The sequence below is a fragment of the Hypomesus nipponensis genome, chromosome 28, assembly GCF_054491055.1.
Source record: "Hypomesus nipponensis isolate SF chromosome 28, ASM5449105v1, whole genome shotgun sequence".
NCBI classification, from domain to species: domain Eukaryota; kingdom Metazoa; phylum Chordata; class Actinopteri; order Osmeriformes; family Osmeridae; genus Hypomesus; species Hypomesus nipponensis.
In genome coordinates, this window is record NC_140388.1 from 13,017,653 (window position 1) to 13,039,527 (window position 21,875).

The following is a 21,875-nucleotide window of genomic DNA, read 5'->3' on the forward strand; positions in this document are numbered from 1 at the left end:
CGTTGTGCGGTTGTGTTCATCACTTAAAGCGTTGCTTGAGGCATAATTTCCATGCGCTGCTTCATGTATAAACAGGACCAGGGGCGGAGTCATCCGCACAGATTTATCACTTATTTGGCCAATCAGATAGAGGTTGACCGCTGCCTGCGGGAGACTGCACTGTCCTGGATCCAATCACCTCCGGACGAGCGTTAAAATGTTGTGGAAGTGATTAGGTTTATAAACTACACTACGTATCTTGGGGAGATGTTGAAGCTTGTCTGGATCACTACCAAAAAAGTGTTTTTTCCATGTAGAAAAAAAGTCACACAATTCCTATCCGCGTCTTCAATAATTGCAATAGATTCTGTGAATCAGCCTCTCTGTCTATCCAGCTTCAAACTTTGAGACTCGTTAAATGCACTTCAACACATGACTCTAATACACTCCAGTCAGCATTCAAAGAAAATACTAGGCTACTTGTGTTCCCTCAGTTACTAACAAAAATCGTACTTAACTCAATTGGGAATGTTTCAGACTTCCTAAATTCCACCTTTTATGGGGTAGCCGTAAGGCCACAATGACGACATAGGCCGCCTTCATCATTAGATAATGCATACCAAATGTTACTTCTTTCACTTCCAATTCTAGTCTATCCATAGATGACAGGGTGCAGCTACCAAACAAGCATCCGTTTTCAAACAAATGCACAGCAAAGGGAACTTCAGATCAAATCGTTTGAGACTATACATTTGGTGGGAAGACCACAGAAAAATTGGTTGGCATTTAAAAAGCAGTTTTGTCATCAGTGAGATTTCAAATTGTGTTTTTGATTAGGCAAGACATTTGAATTCTCTCTTGTCTACATGGACACACAAGACGTTGGTAGTTTGTTATTGTTGCTCTGTCAACATGACTCCCCTTCCATGGTCCACCCCCATGTGTGTTTGAAAGCGAGAGAAGTAGAAGAGGTAGAATGAGAGAGAGAAATATACAATGAGACTTATTTTTGACCATATGAATTTGATTGAGTGCATATGTTCTGTATATCCCAGAATTAAATTATTCTTATTGTACATTGATGGGACTAGTATGAGTAACCAGAGTAAGTTTCATGCATGTGGCACCTTCCTAGTCAGAGTGCCTTTAAAAAAAAAAGAAACTGTTTGAAATAATCTTTTTAACCTTTCAAAACTTTTAGTTCAAAACTGTTTTTCCAAAAACATTGTTCAACCTTTTTTTTTGTTTTATCTTTATTATTTTTTCTAGCTTTCAAAACTTTATTCGAATTTTTTTTTTTCAACCTTTGCAAAAAGATTTCCATACATCATCTTTTGTCTTCAATCTACAAACTTAGTCCCCTAACATGCGTCTGACCCCAAACGTCTAACAAATAAATACCTTTGAACTACAGTGGCTTTGCTGCTATATTTAAACAGATGTCCAACTTCCTCTGTGTGTAATGTATAGTACAATAACAAGGCTTTGTGGGGCCCTAAGAGTTTGTACCGTGTTTGTGTGTGTGTGTGTGTGTATGTGGCTGTGCGTGTGTTTGTGTGTGTGACTTGTCAGTATGGCCAAACAAAGCTTCACATTCTCAAAAAATGTGTCACAAGTTACAAACTCTCCATATTAGATATACAGAGGATAACATGACGTGGAGCAGTATCTCTCGTTCAAAAACAAGATTAGATAAGCTTGTTTTGTTTCCTGAATTTACAGGCTAAAGACAATCCCAGGAACCCCTATTTATCATCTTACAATATGGAAGGAATTAAGAATGGGTTGAAGATGTATTTGAAATCTGGTAAACACCTCAAATGAAGTTGTAATTTTTATCCACAAACTTTAAGGACTCAAATGAGAACTTTGTCCAAAATGAAATGATAAAAAAATATATATATACATTTACCTAGTAAAGTCATGACCAGCCAGTGACAACACGCTATCTCCCCCCTCTAGTGTATTCTAAGCATGACACAGTCTACTCGATATTTCTACAGGGGCCAAGACGGCTCGTCTCTACATGAATGCAGGGCAGGTCTGCTAACAGGAATCAGCTGTGTGGGCCAACGTGCTTGTGTCCTTCCACTGACTGTGTGTCCTGTCCTGTACAGAGACAGAAACACGTCTGCCCCTCTCATCTGGCCAGCAGGTGTGACATCACATCAGGCTCGTCCTAACAGTCACATCAACCCGCGGAGGACAAGTCCACTCGAGGTAAACCTGGAACAGACCGATTAAAACAACCTTTGGTATTCGTGCCGTAAACTTGGCCGATTACAGGGTTTGTCCATACTATTGCCTCTCTGTATGTCTGCATCAGAACCTTCTTATGTGAATTTCAGATGTTTATCAGAAGTACTTTGTATTTTATTCACTTATGTATATTATCCCTGTTGGCTACAGTCAAAACAAAAAAACACAAAAAGAAAATGCTCACTCTCCTTTTCTCACGTGCACGCTTGAACATACACACTCACAACTTCAAGGGATAGAGAGAGAAGTGAAATGGTGTCTGTCATTTGAAGCAGTTCACCTAATTTATGCAGGACAAAAAGTATATTAACTTTGTTAGCTCGCTGTTCTGGGAGCCACAATCTGTATCATGTCTCTGAACTGAACTGTAGCCTGAGGGCACTAAAAAATCTGCATGGAATTACTATGCCGTTCAAGTCACACGACAACTGTGCATGACCTGACATGATACACCCAGTCTGAAATCACCCGAGTAAGGATCCAAACTGATTATATGCAGCGGCATGGAGAGACAGGCTAGGTTGAAACACGTTACATAAATTCCTCGACATATGTCTGAAATCTGCTCATTATGTGTATTTCATGTTATCTTCTTTCCTTCTCTCCTCTCCTAAAATTTGACTAGCATTTTCTTCATGTTCAAATTTGGATCACTAGGGGGCAGTTTTATCAACCTTTTCAGACCAAGTGAGAATTTTCAATGTCACGACTGTAGTTCACTTCTTAAGAGGGTAGGTTACCATGGTAACTCATGCTGCACACCTAACCTGGTCCGGAGCAGGTTGTGTTAGAGATAATTTGAGGATCTGGTAGACTTGTCCATGTTTTCTATTGGTCATTTGAAGTTAACACAGCCCCTGTTGCCTGATTGGGAAAACCAGGGTTTAGTTAACAAGTTTACCTCTACAAACAACCCTTTATTGCTATGTACCAATAAGGCATTTACTTTTAAGCCACCTGTTGCTTGTAAATCCTTCCAGTCAATTATGTTCCATCAATCCTGTTCCAGAGAATTGTTGTGTTAACCCTGTCAATCAAACTCGATTGAAGTTTTAACCATGGCACCTTGAATATACTGTAGCCTTTGTAGATCATTTTTCTGGGAAAAAATGATGAACCCGGGAAACAAACCCCATACCAGTCTTATCAGATCAGACATCAACTTTTGCATATTTGCATGTACGTTCTCTTGTGAGTATATCTGAAAATGAACGCGTGCTAACAAAGCTTTCAGATAATCCTAGTTATAATATTATTGATTCATCCATGAAGGTTTTTCACCTTTGCCTGAGCTGTTGGAACAACACTGTCAAAAACAAGATGCTGACCTGCATTTCCATGGTAACATTTTGGCCAGTTTGCCATCCAATCAGAAAAGTAAACCCCTCCTGTATTTCAGATATTTTGTTTAAAGTTGTCAGGTTCCTAAGCCCCAGAGGGCCAGTCTCAGTGATCTGTATGTTATACCTCTCACACTGTACGTCAGGGTGATAGGTATCTAAAAAAACAAAACATTGAGGCTTTAACTAAACTAAATTAACTAAACCAACTAGGATTTGTTGCCTCTAATGCGAACCTTCTAAAACTACGACCACAACAAACATGAACATGCTCCCACATGGGGCAACCGTTTACAACTGCCACCAAAATGTGTCAGACACCTGACATCTATCCTGCAATCTTAATAATGTTAAACTATTTGATGGATTACTTCATTAGGTTAGAGACCAGGCTGACAGGGGAAGGATAAGCCCTCAAGGGTGGTTATCAATACTGGTCAACAAAGGACACAAAAGGCGTTTGTTTCAGGGCATGTTCTGGTTCTTCTGGTGGGACCGCCTCGACCTGAAGGGTCAGTACGTAGAGCTTGGCTTTCTTGGCGGACTGACTAATCCTGGTCCTCAATCACACAGTCGAATGTGTCTCTCAGATCACACACCCCATTAGGCAATGTTGCAAGTATTGTCTCTGAGTGTTTCGAGGAATGTGAGGTAAGCAATACTGAAAACGAAAGTGCGTGTGTGCACATTTCATCAAAACTGTCAAACCTTTGTTGATGATGATTGTCTGAACAACATTCTTCAAATCATCCTCAGAGATAAGATACTAACCATCAGATACAATAGCAGCTTACCATCAAAACCGAAAGGTAAACCTATACTGTATTCTAGACATTATTTCTACAGTTTGCAAGCATGTAAGACAGATGTCCTAAAGTGGCCTTTCCAATCATCAACTGCACTTGTAAATATATATATTTTAGGGCATTGCTGCTTTAGTTGGATAGACAGTGAGAGAAGATTGACAGGAAATTTAGTGAGACAGAGGGGAGGACATGATGGAAATGGTCCAGGCCAGAAAAAAAGCCTGTTTATGAGCACTTGATCAGTGAGCTACTGGGACGCCCTCATCTGCACTTTTTAATAAAGAACTGCAGCCATGGACAAATCATACTTTTCCAAGGAGGGCATTTTGGTCCTCCATCCATGCTTCTTTCACTTGCTGTCTCGTTCTCGTTCTCTCCTAAATTCTTCTTGAACTGCTAGAGCTATGATATTTATGTCTCAACTGACTTGTCACAACTGTGTGCGATCACCATTGGTGTCAGTTTCCCAAGACTGTCTATGTTGTATTTTGAATAAAACATATATAGAAAACATAAAAATGTATTCAAACAATGATGAAGAAATCATTGTTTTCTGGACACACATTCGAAGGTTTCTTTTAAATTACAAGTTTGTCTCTGTCTAATGTTTAAAAACTACAGGTTATTTTATGGCATGTCTTGGGTCTGTGGATCACAAAGCAACATGAGTCGCCAAACAGCAGATAAGTAACCATGAGATTTTTGATGTGTTTGATTTTCAGTTTGTAAATGGGATGTAATAAAGATCTTCCTTTCCTGGTTGGAACAGGACAGAACCAGTCAAACATGTCAAACACTGAGAGTGACATTTCTTTGTTCCGCGGTTCCATATAAATGCAGATAATGCAGGAAAAAATACTTTCATCATCGAGACCTCCTCAGGTGCAGTATGCTTTTCTTCTGCTATTGCAACAGCGACCCTCTTATTCACAAAATAAATTAATAAACTTCTGTCTATTCATTAATCACAGGATTGTTTATTACTCTCTCTCTCTCAGATATATTGATCATGCTGTCCCTGGTAGCATTAGTCTCTCTCATTATCCCCATCTTGGACAACGGGGTACTTGGATTCCAGATGTTTTCTAAAGACGGCTCCAAGGGTCACTATGCCATCACAGAGGAGGCAGTGTTAGAGACCACTCTGCAGGTGTGCATCGACGTTGCCAACACTGAGGGACAAAATGTCATTCCACCGGTAAGATTAAAATACTAGAATTAAGGATGTTGTGCATTTCTGGAATAACCAGAAACAACGAAATCTAAAAAGCCACATATTTATGGAATAATTTTAGACAGCTAATTACAATTTCAGCAGTTTTTTAACTTGTTTCCAAACAGACAGAAGGGTATAAATTCAAAATGCATGAGAGAGGGAGAACTATAGGGCCGGATCCAAGGGCTGGGGTGGGGGGGCTGGGGTGGGGGGGCTGGGGTGGGCTGCGCCCCCCCAGATTTCTGCCGCGCCCCCCCAAGCTTTTTAGATTAGAGCTCCGCATCCACGTTTGCCGATAAAAGTGAAATCAACCTCGAAATCCTTGCCTCTCACTTGTTCTAAAAGTTATTGTATATCGGTCTTTAGTGGAGGGCTTTTGACAAATAGTAAAGTGAAGCATTGGTATTTAATGTTAGACCCTGGAATTTCATACTTCTGTTTCATTTGTAATCTTTATTTGTTTTCATAGAAGATACACGGGTTAAAGACGTTAACAGTAGAAGTAAAAACCTTTTATCATCCATTGATTTCTGATCCCCAAACCATCTACTACTGCTCCTGCAACAAGGGATATTAAAATCATTCTCCAGCCAGAGCGTGCTGGTCCTAAAGGAAGCACTTCCCTGTCTCTCGGTACCAACGTTACCGCTGCTGTGGGTGAAGGCGAGCATGGTTTGAATGACAGCAATCCAATGCAGCCTGTTCTGCAAACGTACCCCATGCGTATTTTCAGCCAAGGTCCAATAGGCATCGCTCTCAAACTTGGTTTGAGTACTCAGCCAAGCTACATGTTTCTGCTTCCCCTGTCGACAATTTGGAGTCAGAAATTATAAAGACATCACCTTCAATAGACAATGTTTTTACCAATTGGAAAACGGCGGCGGTTTATTTTACATAGAGCTCAAAAAAACTATTTTGCGCTCAAATGAATGCCCCAAAATTTCGCTCGCGAGCTGTGCGCGTGATTGCACTGTGGAGGATCCTATCCAGCATCACATCAACCCCAGGATATGTCATGGGTTTGGGTTAAGCCCCGAATGTGTGGGGGGAATCTGGCTCCGCGCCCGATTAACACTCAGATGGTTAAGCAGACAAAAAAATGATAACATAATGGTTATATAAAAAGTTATACGACCCTCTTCCGTAATCATGATGCCCCCCCAGAAATGTTCACTGCCCCCCCCCCCAGTCAAAGCAGGCTGCATCCGGCCCTGGAGAACTAGAACTCTCAAAGTACCGTACAGTTTGAGTGATTACTCTATACATGTGATCATTTGCTTTTTTGTTTAAAGTCAATTACTATATTCAAATGTAAATACAATATACAAAAGTAAGTTACTATATAAAAATATGGAAAAAATATTATACTGAAGCAAATTCCTGGATTTCTGGAAATCTTTCCAACTTCAAAGATGAAAGTTAATAATTTTAGATCAGTGGCAATGTATGCTTTCTGAGTGAGAATTGTGGCCGGTGTTATGGTCAAACAAGCAAATTGAGCATTGGGACATGTATAGTGTTTTGGCAGTTTTAGTGAGTTTTGGAGGTGAGAATAACTGTTTGGTCAAGATGTATGTTTTTAATGCAAACTGTGAATAGTTTTGAAACAATGGCTTCAGTATTGACAAATGCATGTAAGCAAAAAAAAAAAAGTTTCAATATGTTTTTGTAAAGACAATGTGTGTGTGTGTGTGTGTGTGTGTGAAGCCCAAACCTCTGACTACTGAGAGTGTTGCACGAGCCTGCTCCTCATCAGGATCTAATAGTTTTCATCGTGCCAAAAGAGACCTGAAAAGGACAAATGTAGAGGTGGACGTGATCCATTTATTCAATCCCGAGTATCACTTTGACAATGAAGAGTTTGTGAGGGGAAAAAAGGTGATTACTGATGGCCTGGCTGTTGTCAAATACAAGCTCAAACAAGGAAACCTTGAAGATGCAAGAGAGAAACTAGGAAGTATCATGCACACTGTGCAGGTCTGTTCTGCGAATACAAATAATTACACATGAGTCTGTAAATGTTGAAATATTTTTAAAAATTTGTTTGAAATGCTTCAATATTTGAGTTTCTGTTTGATTTAATTGCATGTTTATTGCATCTGTCTTTAATTTCATACCCAAAAGGATTTCTATAGTCACAGTAACTGGATTGAATTAGGAAACAAGCTTCCCCATTTCAGTCTTATCAGATCAGACCTTTCGTTTGGCAATGTTGCAGGTATGTCCTCTGAGTGAATGTTTTGAGAAATGTAAGGTGAGCAATACTGAAAATGAAACGTAATAATGCATGGTTTATGTATCCATTATCTTTTCATCAGATAAGTCCACACCCACCTGTCAAAGCTGTGTCGATGATGATTGCCACAACAACATTCTCCAAAACATCCTCCGAGATAACATACTAATCACTGGTTACTTTGGTCAAAAGTCCAAACCAATGGGTAAACCTCTACTGTATCCCAGACATGGCTTTTGCAGTCTCTGCAAACATGTAAGACTGGAGCATCAAAGTTTCCTTTCCAATCATCAGCTGCACCTTTAAAGATATATTTTAGGGCATTGCAGCTTTAATTGGACAGACATTTAAGATTGACAGGAAATGTAGTGAGACAGAGGGGAGGACATGCAGGAAATGGTCTCGGCAGGATTCAAACCCTCAGCCTAGGTTGTATGAGCACTTGACCGGCCCTCAACTGCACTTGTTCACAGGAAAGTGCAGCCATGGAGGTTTAGCTGACTGGAGCAGCCAAATAGAGCCTACAGGGGGAATCAACAAAGACGACCTGACGTCCAGCCACGGCTTTCTACATGCGACCGCAACGGATGTGGCGAAAGCTGCGACCAGACAGCTGCTGGAGGACGTCCGAGGTTTTGCCGGGGACAGAACCTTCCTACGGTATCAAGAGTGCACAATGCTGTATAACTCTGTCTAGTACTCGCTCTCTCTCTCTCCTAATCTCTTCTCAATGCCTCTCTCTCTTTGTTTCTCTCTGTCTAGTACTCGCTCTCTCTCTCTCCTAATCTCTTCTCAATGCCTCTCTCTCTTTGTTTCTGCCAGGATGATGGGGATCTCCCGTCAATCCAAGGCTATGTGTTTCGTGATCGACACCTCATTCAGCATGTCTGAAGACATTGCTGAGGTCAAGAGGGTGGCCTCAGTCATCATTGACAGCAGGAGGGGGACAGCAAATGAGCCCTCATACTACATCCTTGTCCCCTTCAACGATCCAGGTGGGACATTCTCATTGGTCAATTATTACTTGGTGCATGCAAGTTTTTACTTTGGCCTTTCAAACCTGCAACCAGTGCAGTATGTATAGAGTTTATCAACAAAAAATCCTAAATGTATTTGCAATTTTCTGTGTAACCAGACTTCGGGCCATTAACAAAAACAACAGATCCAGACATCTTCAAAGCCCAGATAAACGGCCTTACAGCTGGAGGTGGTGGAGACTTCCCTGAGATGAGTCTGTCAGGACTCCAGGTGACACCAACAGTTAAAACAGTCACATTTCTGAAAAGGTTTTCACCAGGTCCACACTAACTCTGTGGTATTTCCCTGGTGTGTTGTGTAGCTGGCGCTAAGCAGTGCTCCTCCCTCCTCTGAGATCTTCCTCTTCACTGACTCCGTGGCCAAAGATCCACACCTGGCCGGCACGGCGCTGGCACTGATAGAGCAACGCAAGTCAGTGGTGAGTCGATCCTGCTTTTTACATTACATTCACATTTAGCAGAAGCTCTTATCCAGAGCGATTTACAGTCAGTACAGGGACATTCTACCCCGAAGCAAGTAGGGTGAAGTGCCTTGCTCAAGGACACAACGTCATTTTACACGGCTGGGAATCAAACCGGCAACTTTCTGATTACTAGCCCAATTCCCTAACCGCTCAGCCACCCGACTCTCATTTTAGGGCAAAAAAAAAAACCATTATCAGGAGGCACAGGTTGGTTTGGGCCCAGGTGCAGACACAGAGACGTCGAATCAGATGGAGAAGGGAACCCAGGTTTTACGATGTAAAAATGTATCCAACACAGGTGACAGTAGTAGTAGGGTTGGAACCTACCTGGAGCCTGGGCATTTCCTTGTTTGTGGCCTCAGCTTAGTAAACGGCCCAGTGCGTGTCTGGCACAAACAATGACTCAAGTGGAGTAATTCCTGATGATGTAAATACCTGCCAATCTCCTCTCTCTTTTACTGCTACATTCAGGTGCACTTCCTACTCACTGGGTCGTTCAGGGCGAGGAGAAGGCGCAGTGGTGAGCAAGACCAGGCCTCTCAGATGGGCGCGTTGGACCCCCAGCTGTACAGGAACCTGGCCCAGGCCTCCGGGGGACTGGCCATCCAGGTCACCAAGGCCCAGCTACCCGAGGCCACCAGCGTCATCTTAGACTCCACCAGCTCCAACCTGGTACCACAGAGATTATGATCCACAGATCCACCTGACAGTCATAGTTGGCGTCTCATGTCTCATCTCTGCGACATCTCTCCTTTTTCTCAGGTGACTCTTCTGCAGGCTGTCAGGAACCCTGGAAAAGCAGATCATTTCTCTTTTTTGGTGGATGAATCTGTGACAAGTGTGACCATGTACGTCACAGGGTCATCGCCCTCCTTCACTCTCATCAGTCCCTCAGGTGACAACAGTCTTGAAGCAGTTGAATTACCCCTCATGTAGTAACCATTTTTGCAGATAATTGAATGATCCGGTTCAGTTTGTGTTTCTGCTGAATAAGCATGTACTCAGTATCTTTGGAAACCAACATTTAACCTTGCTGTTGCGTCCACAGGTGTGTCCCAGAATAATCTTGTTGTCAGTGGTTCACTGGCAACAGTCAAATCTGTGGGAAACCTAAACACAGTGAACATGATTACACAAGTGGGGCTGTGGGCAATCAGAATCAACTCTAGCGAGCTCTACCATCTGAAAGTTGTCGGTGAGAAAGATCTGACTAAAACTTTACTTGAAAGGCACATTGAGCATAACAATATTTAACATAAATATATCCATGGATATAACTTTACTAGATATTTCCTGTTCCAGGTCAGAGTGTCATAAACCTCCTATTTGATTTTGTGGAGGAGAGTCAAGGCCCTGATCTGGGATTGTCCGTTTTAAACACCCGCCCAACATCTGGTGAGATATAAATGATCTAGCAACACAAAGTGTTAATTCGACCATTAACTGCTGTTAGCTGACATCAAGTTACTACTTTGCATTCAAATATTATGGAAAAGCTGTGTATCTTGTAGCTATATTTCCTGTTTGGACTTTCCTCAACTGACAGAAGCTTTGACCACAGATTGAGGTCTCCCAGTTCCTTACCCTCTCTGTTCACATCCTCCCAGCCAGCAATACCACCATGATGATCACGGTAACGGGCAGCGACTCTCTGGAGGTGACGGAGGTGGCGTTGGTGGAGTCTTCAGGGGCGCAGGAGGTCAACGGCAGCGTGGAGCCCCTGGGTGGGGGGACCTTCCTGGTGAGGCTGGGCAGGGTTCCTGTGGGCGACTACTGGGTGCGTCTGAGTGGAGTGAACAGCAGCAGAGTCCAGGCTGCACCGATCGTCTTCCGGAGACAGTCCTCCACTGGGGTCCGAATCTCCGATTTCACGGTCATGGTAAGCCTTCGGGTCAGCCAGATATTACTTATCCACAGCTCCTCCACCAGCTCTCCATCCAGAGAGACACATCTGATGGTTACGGTATTTGTGAATCATCTGACTTGTCACAATTGTGTGTGATTTGCCATTGTGTGGTGTCAGTTACCAAGACTATTTTGCATTTTGATTGGTCAGGCTGTAGTGACCTGCAATAGTGACCTGAGCCCAGAAGAGCCCCTCTCCGTTTTCTTCACCGTGTCAACCAATGGGATGGGAGGACACGTCACCATCCAAGCCACCAATGACAGGGGGTTCACTTCCTCCTTTCCGACCAGCCTACTTCTGGAGACAGGGACGAGCGCTAAAGGAACTGTCCTGTTCACAGCACCCGCCAACACGCCTACCGGCAGTGACGTCACCTTGATCGTCGAGGTTGCGGCCCCGGGTGCTGCAGACTCGAACTACGCCGTGCTGCGCCTCTCCAGCGCAGCAGAGAGACTGCTAGGTCTGTCGTCTGCTTTGTGTCTCACTGCTGTTGCCTGTCTGATAATGGACTATAGCTAGTCTGTGTGAGACGCATGATAACGCAACTGCTAGTTCGATATATCGACGGATGCCATTAGATAATTGAGTAAACGTCAGGTGATTTGGGGGACTTTCTGAAACTTTCTTGTATTATCGTATTCTAAAGTATGTCTGTATTTGGAAGTGCCAATGTTTTGTATGTCACTTAGAATAAATCTATTTAAAACACTGTGGTTTGACTCTTGATTTGTGCCTGCTTTTTGGACCATAATAAATGTCCCATTGCGGAAGACATTCGATTTTTTGTGTGCTTATGTTAATCACAATCACTGGGGCACGTGCCCCGGTAAAAAGGGTCTAACGACGCCCCTGGTCTGAACTGGGCATTTTTATGTTGAGCTGTTTGTTAAACTCTCTTTCCAATCTGCAGATTGCTAAACCCAGTTAGTCACAATATTTCTGAAGAGATGGTCAAAACTCTTAATCACCGTGAACTTTAAATAATGTGTCACAGAAACTGAACACTTCTATTCAGAGACCGAACACAACTCAGGTCACCGTTTTTCAAGCTGACAGTCCAACGTTGGTTACAGGAAAACGGTTGTGTCAAAGATAGGCCACATTTCAAGGTCAGGGAAGAGCTACTAAACACGCTTTTGTGACTGTTTACTAGTCTAATTGTTAGCCTTTTTTTTACCGCAGCATTTCGTCTAACGTCTCAAATTCAATAACAATAAACCGGGCGTTTGTGGCCAAACCCCGGCAGGACTGCAGAACTTCGTAAGGACCTGACAGGCGGTGATGGCTACCATGTGTGGTAGCATGGCGGGGCTTGGTCGACGAGTGATTTTACCCTCATAATTCAAACATCCTCTCTACTTTGAAAACTTGTTGAGCTGGCGGTTAAATTGAATACAGAAACAACATTTGCTCCAATAGAATGTTGGGTAGGAGATTATCAAAATAACGAAGGGTGTACATTGCATGATTTTTGGCTAATCGGACCGTAAAATTCAGCTCAGAATGGGACTCATTTGCAGGTGTAGCTTGATCCCAATCAAAACTCGGTTGCGGGGACGGCAGGTGAGTCAGGAATCATTGTGTTGTTGCGCCACCTAGCGATGAATCCACTTTCTCTAATGTTCCCGGTGGAAATACACGCCGGATTTAGAGGGGTGTCTAGTATTAAATGTTTGGCAGATAAATTACTTCCCATAGCAGTCACGACATTGTTAAATCTACTTTTGAATCAAAAGCATAAAACCAACAATTGATGTGAGACGACAAAAATATCACCCATGCAAGAATGCGCACACGTCAAATAAAACAAAATAATGAACTGTGAAATGTTATTCAGGCACTTCCAAGATCTTAGTTTATTTTATGGTGAAATAAAAGTATACAGATTAGAGGTCCCTTTATTATGAAATCTACAGATTCAGCCCATGTTCTAAGTCCGCACCTCATTATAGAGCTGCAGTCTGACGCGCTAACTTCTGCATCACTGCCCAGAAACACCGCTGATACGACGCAGTCTTCGCTACATACATTACATGAAGGTAGCTAGCTTCTAAGCAATGCCATTACCAAGATACATGGATTTGAAAACAAAAAGCAAAAAGAATGTAGTAACAAAAGTTATTGCATTTTAAATGAATACAAATAAGCATCTGAGAAGACAAAAAAAGAACGTTTCAGAATCATGCAACGTAAAAATAAGAGCAAGATATGGTGATTGGTCCAAAGGCTTTCTTGTCATTTACACACACAAATTCCAGGGGGGGGGGGGGGGGTGCACCAGTAGACTAACCCCCCAATGTCCAGATCAACACCCGCTCCAGAGAAAATATATAAATGCAGACATGTTTTGCTCAAGAGTCCAAGCTAACCAAACCAGTCAGAGAAGGGTTGTGCGAGTCTTTATATAGAAAGAACTGGAATGTGAACCCCCATTCTTTGATTGTTTTATTCAGACCTTGGTATGCACACAAACTACCACATTCGCTGGATTTTATTGAATTATTTTCAAATGTCTTGATTATTTTAAAGTTAAAAAAATAAACCGATTATAGATTTTTGAAAGCATTATGAGAAAGCAAAGCGCAAGACACAATCCTTGCACACACTGAAAAATCACATTTATAAATGGAAAACTGGGCAGATGGCGCCTTTATATTACCAAATTAACGGGCACATGGAGAAAACTGCAGAGGGGTTAAAGATCACTCTAATATAGATTTTTCCTTTAAACAGTTAAATCCCTGTTAGAAATACCTTCTCTAAACCCACATGTATATTGTTTTCTTTAGACCAAGCCAGGGGTGCACCCTCAGCGTAGAGGGCCTGACCGTGGAAGGTTCTTCTGTCTGAACAGGGAGGCCCACACCTGTCAGAAGGTTCCTCTGTCTGAACAGGGAGGAACACACCTGTCAGAAGGTTCCTCTGTCTGAACAGGGAGGAACACCTGTGACCCCGGTCTGACAAGCAGCTTTTAGAAACAAAGGTGAAAACGACAAAGACTTCCGATCATGTCATGTCTGACAGAGTAAATCAACTTCAAGACTTGTCAGGAGCATTTTCCATTCATATACTGCAGCTATGTTTGTACATGAAATGTGCATGTACACAGAAGAACAGAATTGTTGGATTAATATACTTTAGGATTTTTATATATATAAATGATATTCTATATATAAATGTGTGTTCAGGGAACACAGAGAACATGAATGGAGGCCTCTGATTCAGCCAGTCTGCTGTCCGTAACATTACCCAGTACTCAAACTCAAAGTTCAGAGTTTTATTTTAGTTTTTCTTCGGTTCATTTTCTTTTGAAAAAGTGAGCGATTAAATGACACATCTTGCAGAAAGAGGGAGGAGCATGAAGGAGAAGGGTGGGAGGATAGTTATCTACAGGTAAAGAAAGAAGAGGAACCAACAGGATGGGAGGGTGAGAAGGGTGGGGCAGCCTGGTCCTGAAGCCCAGATAGGAGGCGAGTCAGTCTGGTTCCTACCTAGCGGGCCAGCACTCTCTGCCCTCACCCCAATATCTCAATTTCCTGTCACCCACCCCCTCCTCCCCATCACAAACCCAAGACGTCGTTGCCAGGAAACCGGCGGCCTCATTTGGTGAAGGCGGCCACCACGGCCCACAGCAGCTCGTTGGCGTTGGGCTTGGCGCCCTCCCCCTCCGGCTCCAGGTCCAGCAGCTGCCTCACCCTCCTCATGGCCAGGTCGTACTGCTCGTCCAGCAGGGGGGCGAAGGCGTTCTCCAGCACGTCCGACGAGTGAGCCAGGAAGATGAGGGAGAGGAGGCGCTTGTCCATGCGCTGGGGGTCGTTCACCCATCTCTCCAGCACAGACTCCTGGACCTTCTTAATGAGCCGCTGCTTGATGTTGTTGTTGGTGAGCGGGTGGGTGGTCATGTCGAACAGCAGGAAGTTCTGCTTCTCCGTGGTCAGAACACCCTTCTCCACCAGGTTCTTGGCCAGACGCTCGCGGACGTTCCTCAGCTGGTAGTGCAGCTTCAGAGGGTTCCATGTCTCACCTGCAGGAACCACAGCACACACAGAGGAGAGTGAATATTGTGGAAATAAATGTTTTATTTATTTACCACACACCTCACTACACAAGTGTGTGAGGTGAGCAGGTGTGAGAGGTGTGCAGGTGTGTGAGGTGACCAGGTGTGTGAGGTGACCAGGTGTGTGAGGTGTGCAGGTGTGTGAGGTGACCAGGTGTGTGAGGTGACCAGGTGTGTGAGGTGACCAGGTGTGTGAGGTGACCAGGTGGGTGAGGTGACCAGGTGGGTGAGGTGACCAGGTGTGTGAGGTGACCAGGTGTGTGAGGTGTGCAGGTGTGAGAGGTGTGCAGGTGTGAGAGGTGTGCAGGTGTGTGAGGTGACCAGGTGTGTGAGGTGACCAGGTGTGTGAGGTGACCAGGTGTGTGAGGTGACCAGGTGGGTGAGGTGACCAGGTGTGTGAGGTGACCAGGTGACCAGGTGTGTGAGGTGACCAGGTGTGTGAGGTGACCAGGTGTGAGGTGACCAGGTGTGTGAGGTGTGCAGGTGTGTGAGGTGTGCAGGTGTGTGAGGTGTGCAGGTGTGTGAGGTGACCAGGTGTGTGAGGTGTGCAGGTGTGTGAGGTGACCAGGTGTGCGAGGTGACCAGGTGTGCAGGTGTGTGAGGTGACCAGGTGTGTGTCTCACCGCTGAGCAGCTCTATCCAGCTCTGCACAGTCTCAGGAGGTTGGGTCTCCTTGATATGTTTCAGGGCTTCGTCCAGCAGCACATCCCCCGTCGGGGCGTCCGACTTGCAGATCACCTGGAGACAAAACCACCAATCAGAACACACCACGCTGGGCGGCCCCGAGATCACCAGGACAGAGCCAGTACCATGTAGACAGAGGTCATACCGCTACAACAGGTTCCTGATGAAATAACTGATACTGGAAAGAACACTGGTTTATTCTGATGACTTTCTCAGTGTGATCTGGTGTGTACCTACAGAACAAACAATGCTCTTGAACAGTTATACATGTTTGATTTAAGCAATGGATATACTATGTGCAACAGCTCCCTCTAATGGCAAAAGCTTCACAACCAAGTCATGAGAAAGTGTGACTTCATGGTGACCTAACCCTGCACTGCCCAGCTCAGTCTGGCCTGGCTGTGTGTGGGAGTGGTAAAACACACTCCTGCTGTGACTTTGCTTAGCCTCATTGGCAAAGCTAACCCTGGCAGGAGCACACACACCTAAAGGATATTTGTTCCTGTGGGAAGCGGAGCTCTTGACAGGGTTATGACGCAGTTCGATGTGTGATCTTAACACAGATGCACACATTCACACACGGTGATGAGCCCAACGTACACACTGACAATCAAACTGTCCAGTTCAACACAGACACACAGTCGTACCCACACAGTCGTACACACACAGTCGTACCCAGACAGTCGTACCCACACAGTCGTACCCACACAGTCGTACCCACACAGTCATACCCACACAGTCGTACCCACACAGTCGTACCCACACAGTTGTACCCACACAGTCGTACCCACACAGTCGTACTCACACAGTCGTACCCACACAGTCGTACTCACACAGTCGTACCCACACACAGTCGTACCCACACAGTCGTACCCACACAGTCGTACCCACACAGTCGTACACAGCCACGTTCCCGCTCACCTTCCTGGCCAGCAGGCTCTTCCGCCGCATGCCGCATGCTTCCAGCTGCAGGCGTCCCCGCAGGGCCAGCTCTATGAGCATGCAGCCACGCAGCCCCGATGAGATGCAGTCGTTCCAGAAGGAGGTGTAGCCCTGGGGTTAAGAGGAGGCACGTTAGAAACCCCCCGCGGAACAAACACCATGCAGTGTCACTGCTTGTGAAAAGGAGACATGAACATACCGCGGATTTGATAGACATTTAATCATTTAGCAGACGCTCTTACCCAGAGCGACTTACAGTAAGTACAGGGACCCCCCCGAGACAAGTAAGGTGAAGTGCCTTGCCCAAGGACACAATGTAATTTGGCACGGCCGCAAATCGAAACGGCAACTTTCTGATTAACATCCCGACTCCCTAACTGCTCTGCCATCTGCTTAGCCATCTTTCCCAACAAACACGTAGGCGAATGAAAACAAAGCTAATCTGAAGTTTGCTCCTAGCGAAACGTTGATCCCAAACACAACAAGATGGCTGCCATGGTGTTTCTAAGGGTTTCCTCTGTTTCCCGCCCTCCTTCCTCCACGTCTGAGTCGCTCTACGGCCACGTGGATGCCGTTCCAGATCTGGTCGGACCAGGAAGAGCTTGAGGCGGGGCAGGGGCCAAACAGGACAGACAACATAGTGTGTCAACATTTACAACTGCTCTGTCATTAGGACGACAACCTCACCATGCAAGGAGACAGCTGGGAGTCATATCGACCCATTTTGTGTGTGTGTCTTGGTGTGTTTGTGTATCTGTTTTCAGCCTCTTTGAAACTAATCTTGCAGCTCTGAACTACACAACACAAAGAGAGGATTGTCAGGAAACAACAGGAAGTGAGAAATGATTCAAAGTCCTCTTTCCTCCTCTTCCACTTACCTGGGGTTCACGAGGACTGGGAGAAGCTGCGTGTGGTGCAGTCTTGTGACTGTGTGCAATTGTGATGACTCTCTTCAACATGGTCATAAACGCCGGCAATTCACTGTTCTCCACAATTCATACCTCATGGTTTTTCAGCGAGTGTTGTTGAATATGAATCACAGGAGGCTGGGTGAATATCTCAGTCAATATCTCAACAGCTCCGTTGCAAACAAATTCCAAATGGTTATGTAACATGACCAAGAGGGAAACAGAGGATAAAAAGCCCATGGATCTCTGCTCATTGTGATCTATTCCAGGCTCCAGGCTGGAGGATCCTACAGGAGATGTTGTGTTGGTGATTACACAAACTGGAATTTAGTTAGATATATTTTGCAGTAGCCTGTAGGGTTGAGGTATCGATGCAGCCATGGTTTCCAGCTCAACAGGAGCAGAGCTAGAGATCTGGCCCTTTAGGTTTGACTGCTAGGGAGACGCCCGTCACTGTCAACAATTCTCCCAACAAGCCCTGCTAGAGTAGAGTCATGTCATGTAGATAACCCCTCTGAGGAATACTGGCTCCCAACAAGGTCTATCTAAGTACAGATCTATGTACAATCCCCATGGACACACCGACATGCCTTTAACCATGGTAACTGTACCTTGAAGTAGGCAGGGCCAAATCAGGGTAGCCTGTAGAATGAGATCACAGAAAGATACACATGCCTCCCTTTAGGAGAAGTTGGGCTTCTCTCATTTCTAGTTACAATATCTTAATCCAGCAGGCAGGACGAGGCCTAAACTTGTTTGTTTTGACCATCTGTCCTGTAGACATAGCTCTTAATGACTCAAGAGGGAGTATATAGGCTCGACTGGAGTTGGACATCTCTCCTATTACTCTGGTCACATAACAGGGATGGGTGCAGCTCAGACATTACAGACATCTTTCATGCTATTTTCACAGCCCACTAATACTGCACTCTTTCACTCTTGCTTGCCGTGTCGTGGGCCTGGTCGCTGACTTCAGCCTGCTGGTCTGCCGGGAGACGGAACAGACAGCAATAACAGCATCTACTCACTCTCAGGTGTGTTAACATCTCTCAGAGCGGCCCCGCCCTCCCTCTGACCACAAGAGAGCTAACACTCCCACAGAAGCTGCTTCCACGCCAGGCTGTGTGAGCACATGACTGTGTGCACTGACGCCACGAGCGTGTGGAGACTAACCACTGTGAAGAGATCTGTGATGGGAAGGGTTACCGTAAAGGTAGCCTCCTGTTTCCTGAGAACCAGACATACATCCTGTTCAACACGTCAAAAGACCCGTAGTTCGCTGCAGCGTCCGGGGTTCGAATCCAGCCTGGGTCCTGGGCTGAATTCCCTCCCTACGATGAACGAGGTGGGGTGTCCGTCAAGGCTAGTTAGCGAGCAGGAAGAGCCGCACTGAAGCTAACTGGGGGATTGAGTTATGGAGGGATAACTTGGTGAGCTTCCAGGGTCGATATCTCCGATGCATGCACCTCTGATTTCAAATGAAACGATGCGTGTAGAAGTGAAGGGTTCTGATGCTTTCTAAACCAACAACAGTGGCTTTAATAGACCCAAGACTTGACATCGCAAATTGTGACCTACAGAGTGATGGAATATATTTAGCATCATTCTTGTTGGCACATCTTTACAGCAGTGTAAGTCACTTTACTCTCTAGTCCTGGTTGTGATATGAGACCTGCTCTAAGTTTCTGAGTGCGACACAGTATGGAGTCAGCAGTAGAGATGAAACACCATGATGTACGATACAAAATATGCTGCTGAAGCATAATTCTACTTGCTGAATACTGTAAGTCTTGGAGCCTAGGAAATGAGGACTCAAATATTCATGACATTGCTCACTCAGGGCCACCTCTGGACCTCGTCCTTAGTTCAGACAGCTCCCAAGTCCAGCCCCACGCGGGCTGAATCAACATCCTTACCGGTCTTAACTTTCACCAGATCGCACATAACTCCACATTTGCACGCTCTCTTCAGTTGTCAAATAAAGAGCATGACGTAGAGTCTAAATACGAAACGCAGCTTCAAGAACAACTGGTTTCACAAAGCTATAGGTATTGTGTCTATTGGAATACCATGTGATACGTGTATGGGGGCGTGAGTTCACAGAAGCATAACTGCTAACGACTGAACCATCTACACCAGGGGTATCAAATCCTGGTCCTCAGGGGCCGCTGTCCTGCATGTTTTAGATGTTTCCCTGCTCCAACACACCTGATTCAAATGAATCGTCGTTATCAGGCACCTCTGATCGACACCAACCATCATGAACACCTAAGCATTTTGCATCTTCAGCTTGCATACCCTTGGAAGAACTTCCAAGCCACAACAACACTTTTAAGCTATAGTTATCTGTCATTTACCGCGCATTCCTCAAATCCAATTTTTGTCCCTTATCAAAGGAAGAGGTTCACAAATGAGATAACTTCAACATGAGCTGTTGTTATGACTATCTTTTTTGAAAACTCTGACCTGTTCATTACCTACAGAGACCCTATCCGAGATTAAAGCAGGGTTGAAAACAACCTTTGTACCATCTACGTGAGTCTACCCTTTCAAGTTGGTGAATTTGAGAACATTGTACTGATTGTCAATACAGAATAACAAGGGGAGGGGAGGTAACAGTAGTGTGGTACTTTTAAAGCGTTTATGGGGAAAGGAATCTTATCTCCTTCATAAATATAAATGCCATCTTTATCCAACAACGGTTTATGAATTATACAATTTCAGATTTGACTTGCTTGTATTCTGAGATCTCGCAATATGACCAAGTATGTTACCAAATGTACCTAGAACAACAAATCGTTTATTCTTACCAATATGTTTAGTCGAGGCTGCTGTGGTGATCATACATTTTCAACATAGCTATGAAAGAATGTCGTTCTTCACGTCAGCTAGCTATGCTAGTCTATCCAAATAAATGTTATTCCCCAGTGACATGTTAGCTATCCAACCCAGCTAACTAGCCTAGGAGATCATTTTAAACACATCATAATAGTTATGTAGCTTAACTAGCTAGCTAGGCTAGCATGCACAATTTCAAAACTAGGAACGTGTAGGCTAAACTAGACAGGTCAAACTTCATATTGAACTAGATATCCAGTTGTAGTTAACTTTCTAGCTAGCATGATGGGCTAGCTACGTCCCACAACATCTGATTTGATGGCCATCTAAAAGACAAACTAGACTCCCTCGGTAGAATAGCTACAAGCAATAGCCATGCTAGTAGACGACGAAAACGTAAATGTTGACAAAAATATAGTGTTAGCTAGCTATCGGTTGCTGTCGTGCTAGTTTGCAATCGAGCCAGCGTTAATATTATCAAGATGTATGAAATGACATTTAGCGTTTATACCTCGCGGTCTTTCAGTCCCAGGAGCAGTACTTCTTCCATGAGAGTGAGACGAGTTTCTTTTGAGTCTCCCTTCTCTTCGTCGTCCTGTTCGTCACCGCGCCGTGGCTCGAAATCCTCATCCCCGGATCCTCTGTCCTTGTCGGTGGCAGCGCTACGAGAGGCCTCGGTCCGCCTCTGCACTAGGCCGGAGCTCCGCTGTGTCAAGGAAGTCATGTCTACCGATACCAAGTCCAAACAACAACGAAAGACGATACCCCTCGGACTCTCTATGGCCGAGATCCTACACTTCTTCAGTTATGTCGACACATAGAACTGCAGCCGAGTGTTTCGTCTATGCTGACAACAACACAGCCACCAATGCCGTTACATTAAAAGCCAGGGCGAAGCACTTGTGTTCTCCAGCTACCTGCCTCCTACTTGTCTCGTTCACTCTAGCTAGCGAGTCCAGTTTGTCCAATATGGCGGCCAGTGATGACGATAGCGGTGGATGTGGCACTGTTGGAGGCTCAGGTAATCAACAGAGGATGGGTGTGAGCAGTTTAACTACTGAGAACAGGTGACAATACATGGTGAAAGTTTGTGGGAGTCTTAAAACTGATCGTCGGAAACAGCTCTGGAATATCAATATTTGATCAAATAATGCATTTTCTGCCGGATTATATTTAGGCCTATTGTAGGTGAAATTTGTCAAA

General features: G+C 44.6%; 2 protein-coding genes across 2 annotated transcripts; one reads left to right on the plus strand and one right to left on the minus strand.

Moving 5' to 3' along the window:
- Positions 1–5,383: 5,383 nt before the first annotated feature.
- On the plus strand, positions 5,384–11,845 carry LOC146220127 (von Willebrand factor A domain-containing protein 7-like). The gene is made up of 14 exons (XM_084694890.1): positions 5,384–5,582; positions 7,308–7,577; positions 7,725–7,818; positions 7,919–8,041; positions 8,310–8,496; positions 8,659–8,831; positions 8,972–9,084; positions 9,176–9,292; positions 9,809–10,009; positions 10,100–10,232; positions 10,386–10,532; positions 10,640–10,732; positions 10,945–11,216; positions 11,394–11,845. Exons 1-14 carry the CDS (start codon positions 5,394–5,396, stop codon positions 11,760–11,762), a joined length of 2,481 nt encoding a protein of 826 aa, XP_084551016.1. The 5' UTR covers positions 5,384–5,393; the 3' UTR covers positions 11,763–11,845.
- Positions 11,846–13,072: 1,227 nt separating this feature from the next.
- golph3a (golgi phosphoprotein 3a) lies at positions 13,073–21,626 on the minus strand. The gene is made up of 4 exons (XM_084694724.1): positions 21,184–21,626; positions 16,906–17,037; positions 15,924–16,038; positions 13,073–15,267 (listed from the first exon to the last, which is right to left on the minus strand). The coding sequence occupies exons 1-4, from the start codon at positions 21,394–21,396 to the stop codon at positions 14,843–14,845; spliced, it is 885 nt and encodes a 294-aa protein (XP_084550850.1). The 5' UTR covers positions 21,397–21,626; the 3' UTR covers positions 13,073–14,842.
- Between the last annotated feature and the right edge of the window lie 249 nt (positions 21,627–21,875).

Bases quoted from the DNA above. Each gene is read 5' to 3' on its own strand.
- golph3a (XM_084694724.1), bottom strand. From the start codon at position 21,396: ATGACTTCCTTGACACAGCGGAGCTCCGGCCTAGTGCAGAGGCGGACC. The intron at 17,038-21,183 runs GTATAAACGCTA...TCTTAACCCCAG, and splicing joins TGGGACTGAAAGACCGCGAG to GGCTACACCTCCTTCTGGAA. The intron at 16,039-16,905 runs GTGAGCGGGAAC...TTTTGTCTCCAG, and splicing joins AGAGCCTGCTGGCCAGGAAG to GTGATCTGCAAGTCGGACGC.
- LOC146220127 (XM_084694890.1), top strand. From the start codon at position 5,394: ATGCTGTCCCTGGTAGCATTAGTCTCTCTCATTATCCCCATCTTGGAC. The intron at 5,583-7,307 runs GTAAGATTAAAA...GTGTGTGTGAAG, and splicing joins GACAAAATGTCATTCCACCG to CCCAAACCTCTGACTACTGA. The intron at 8,832-8,971 runs GTGGGACATTCT...CTGTGTAACCAG, and splicing joins TGTCCCCTTCAACGATCCAG to ACTTCGGGCCATTAACAAAA.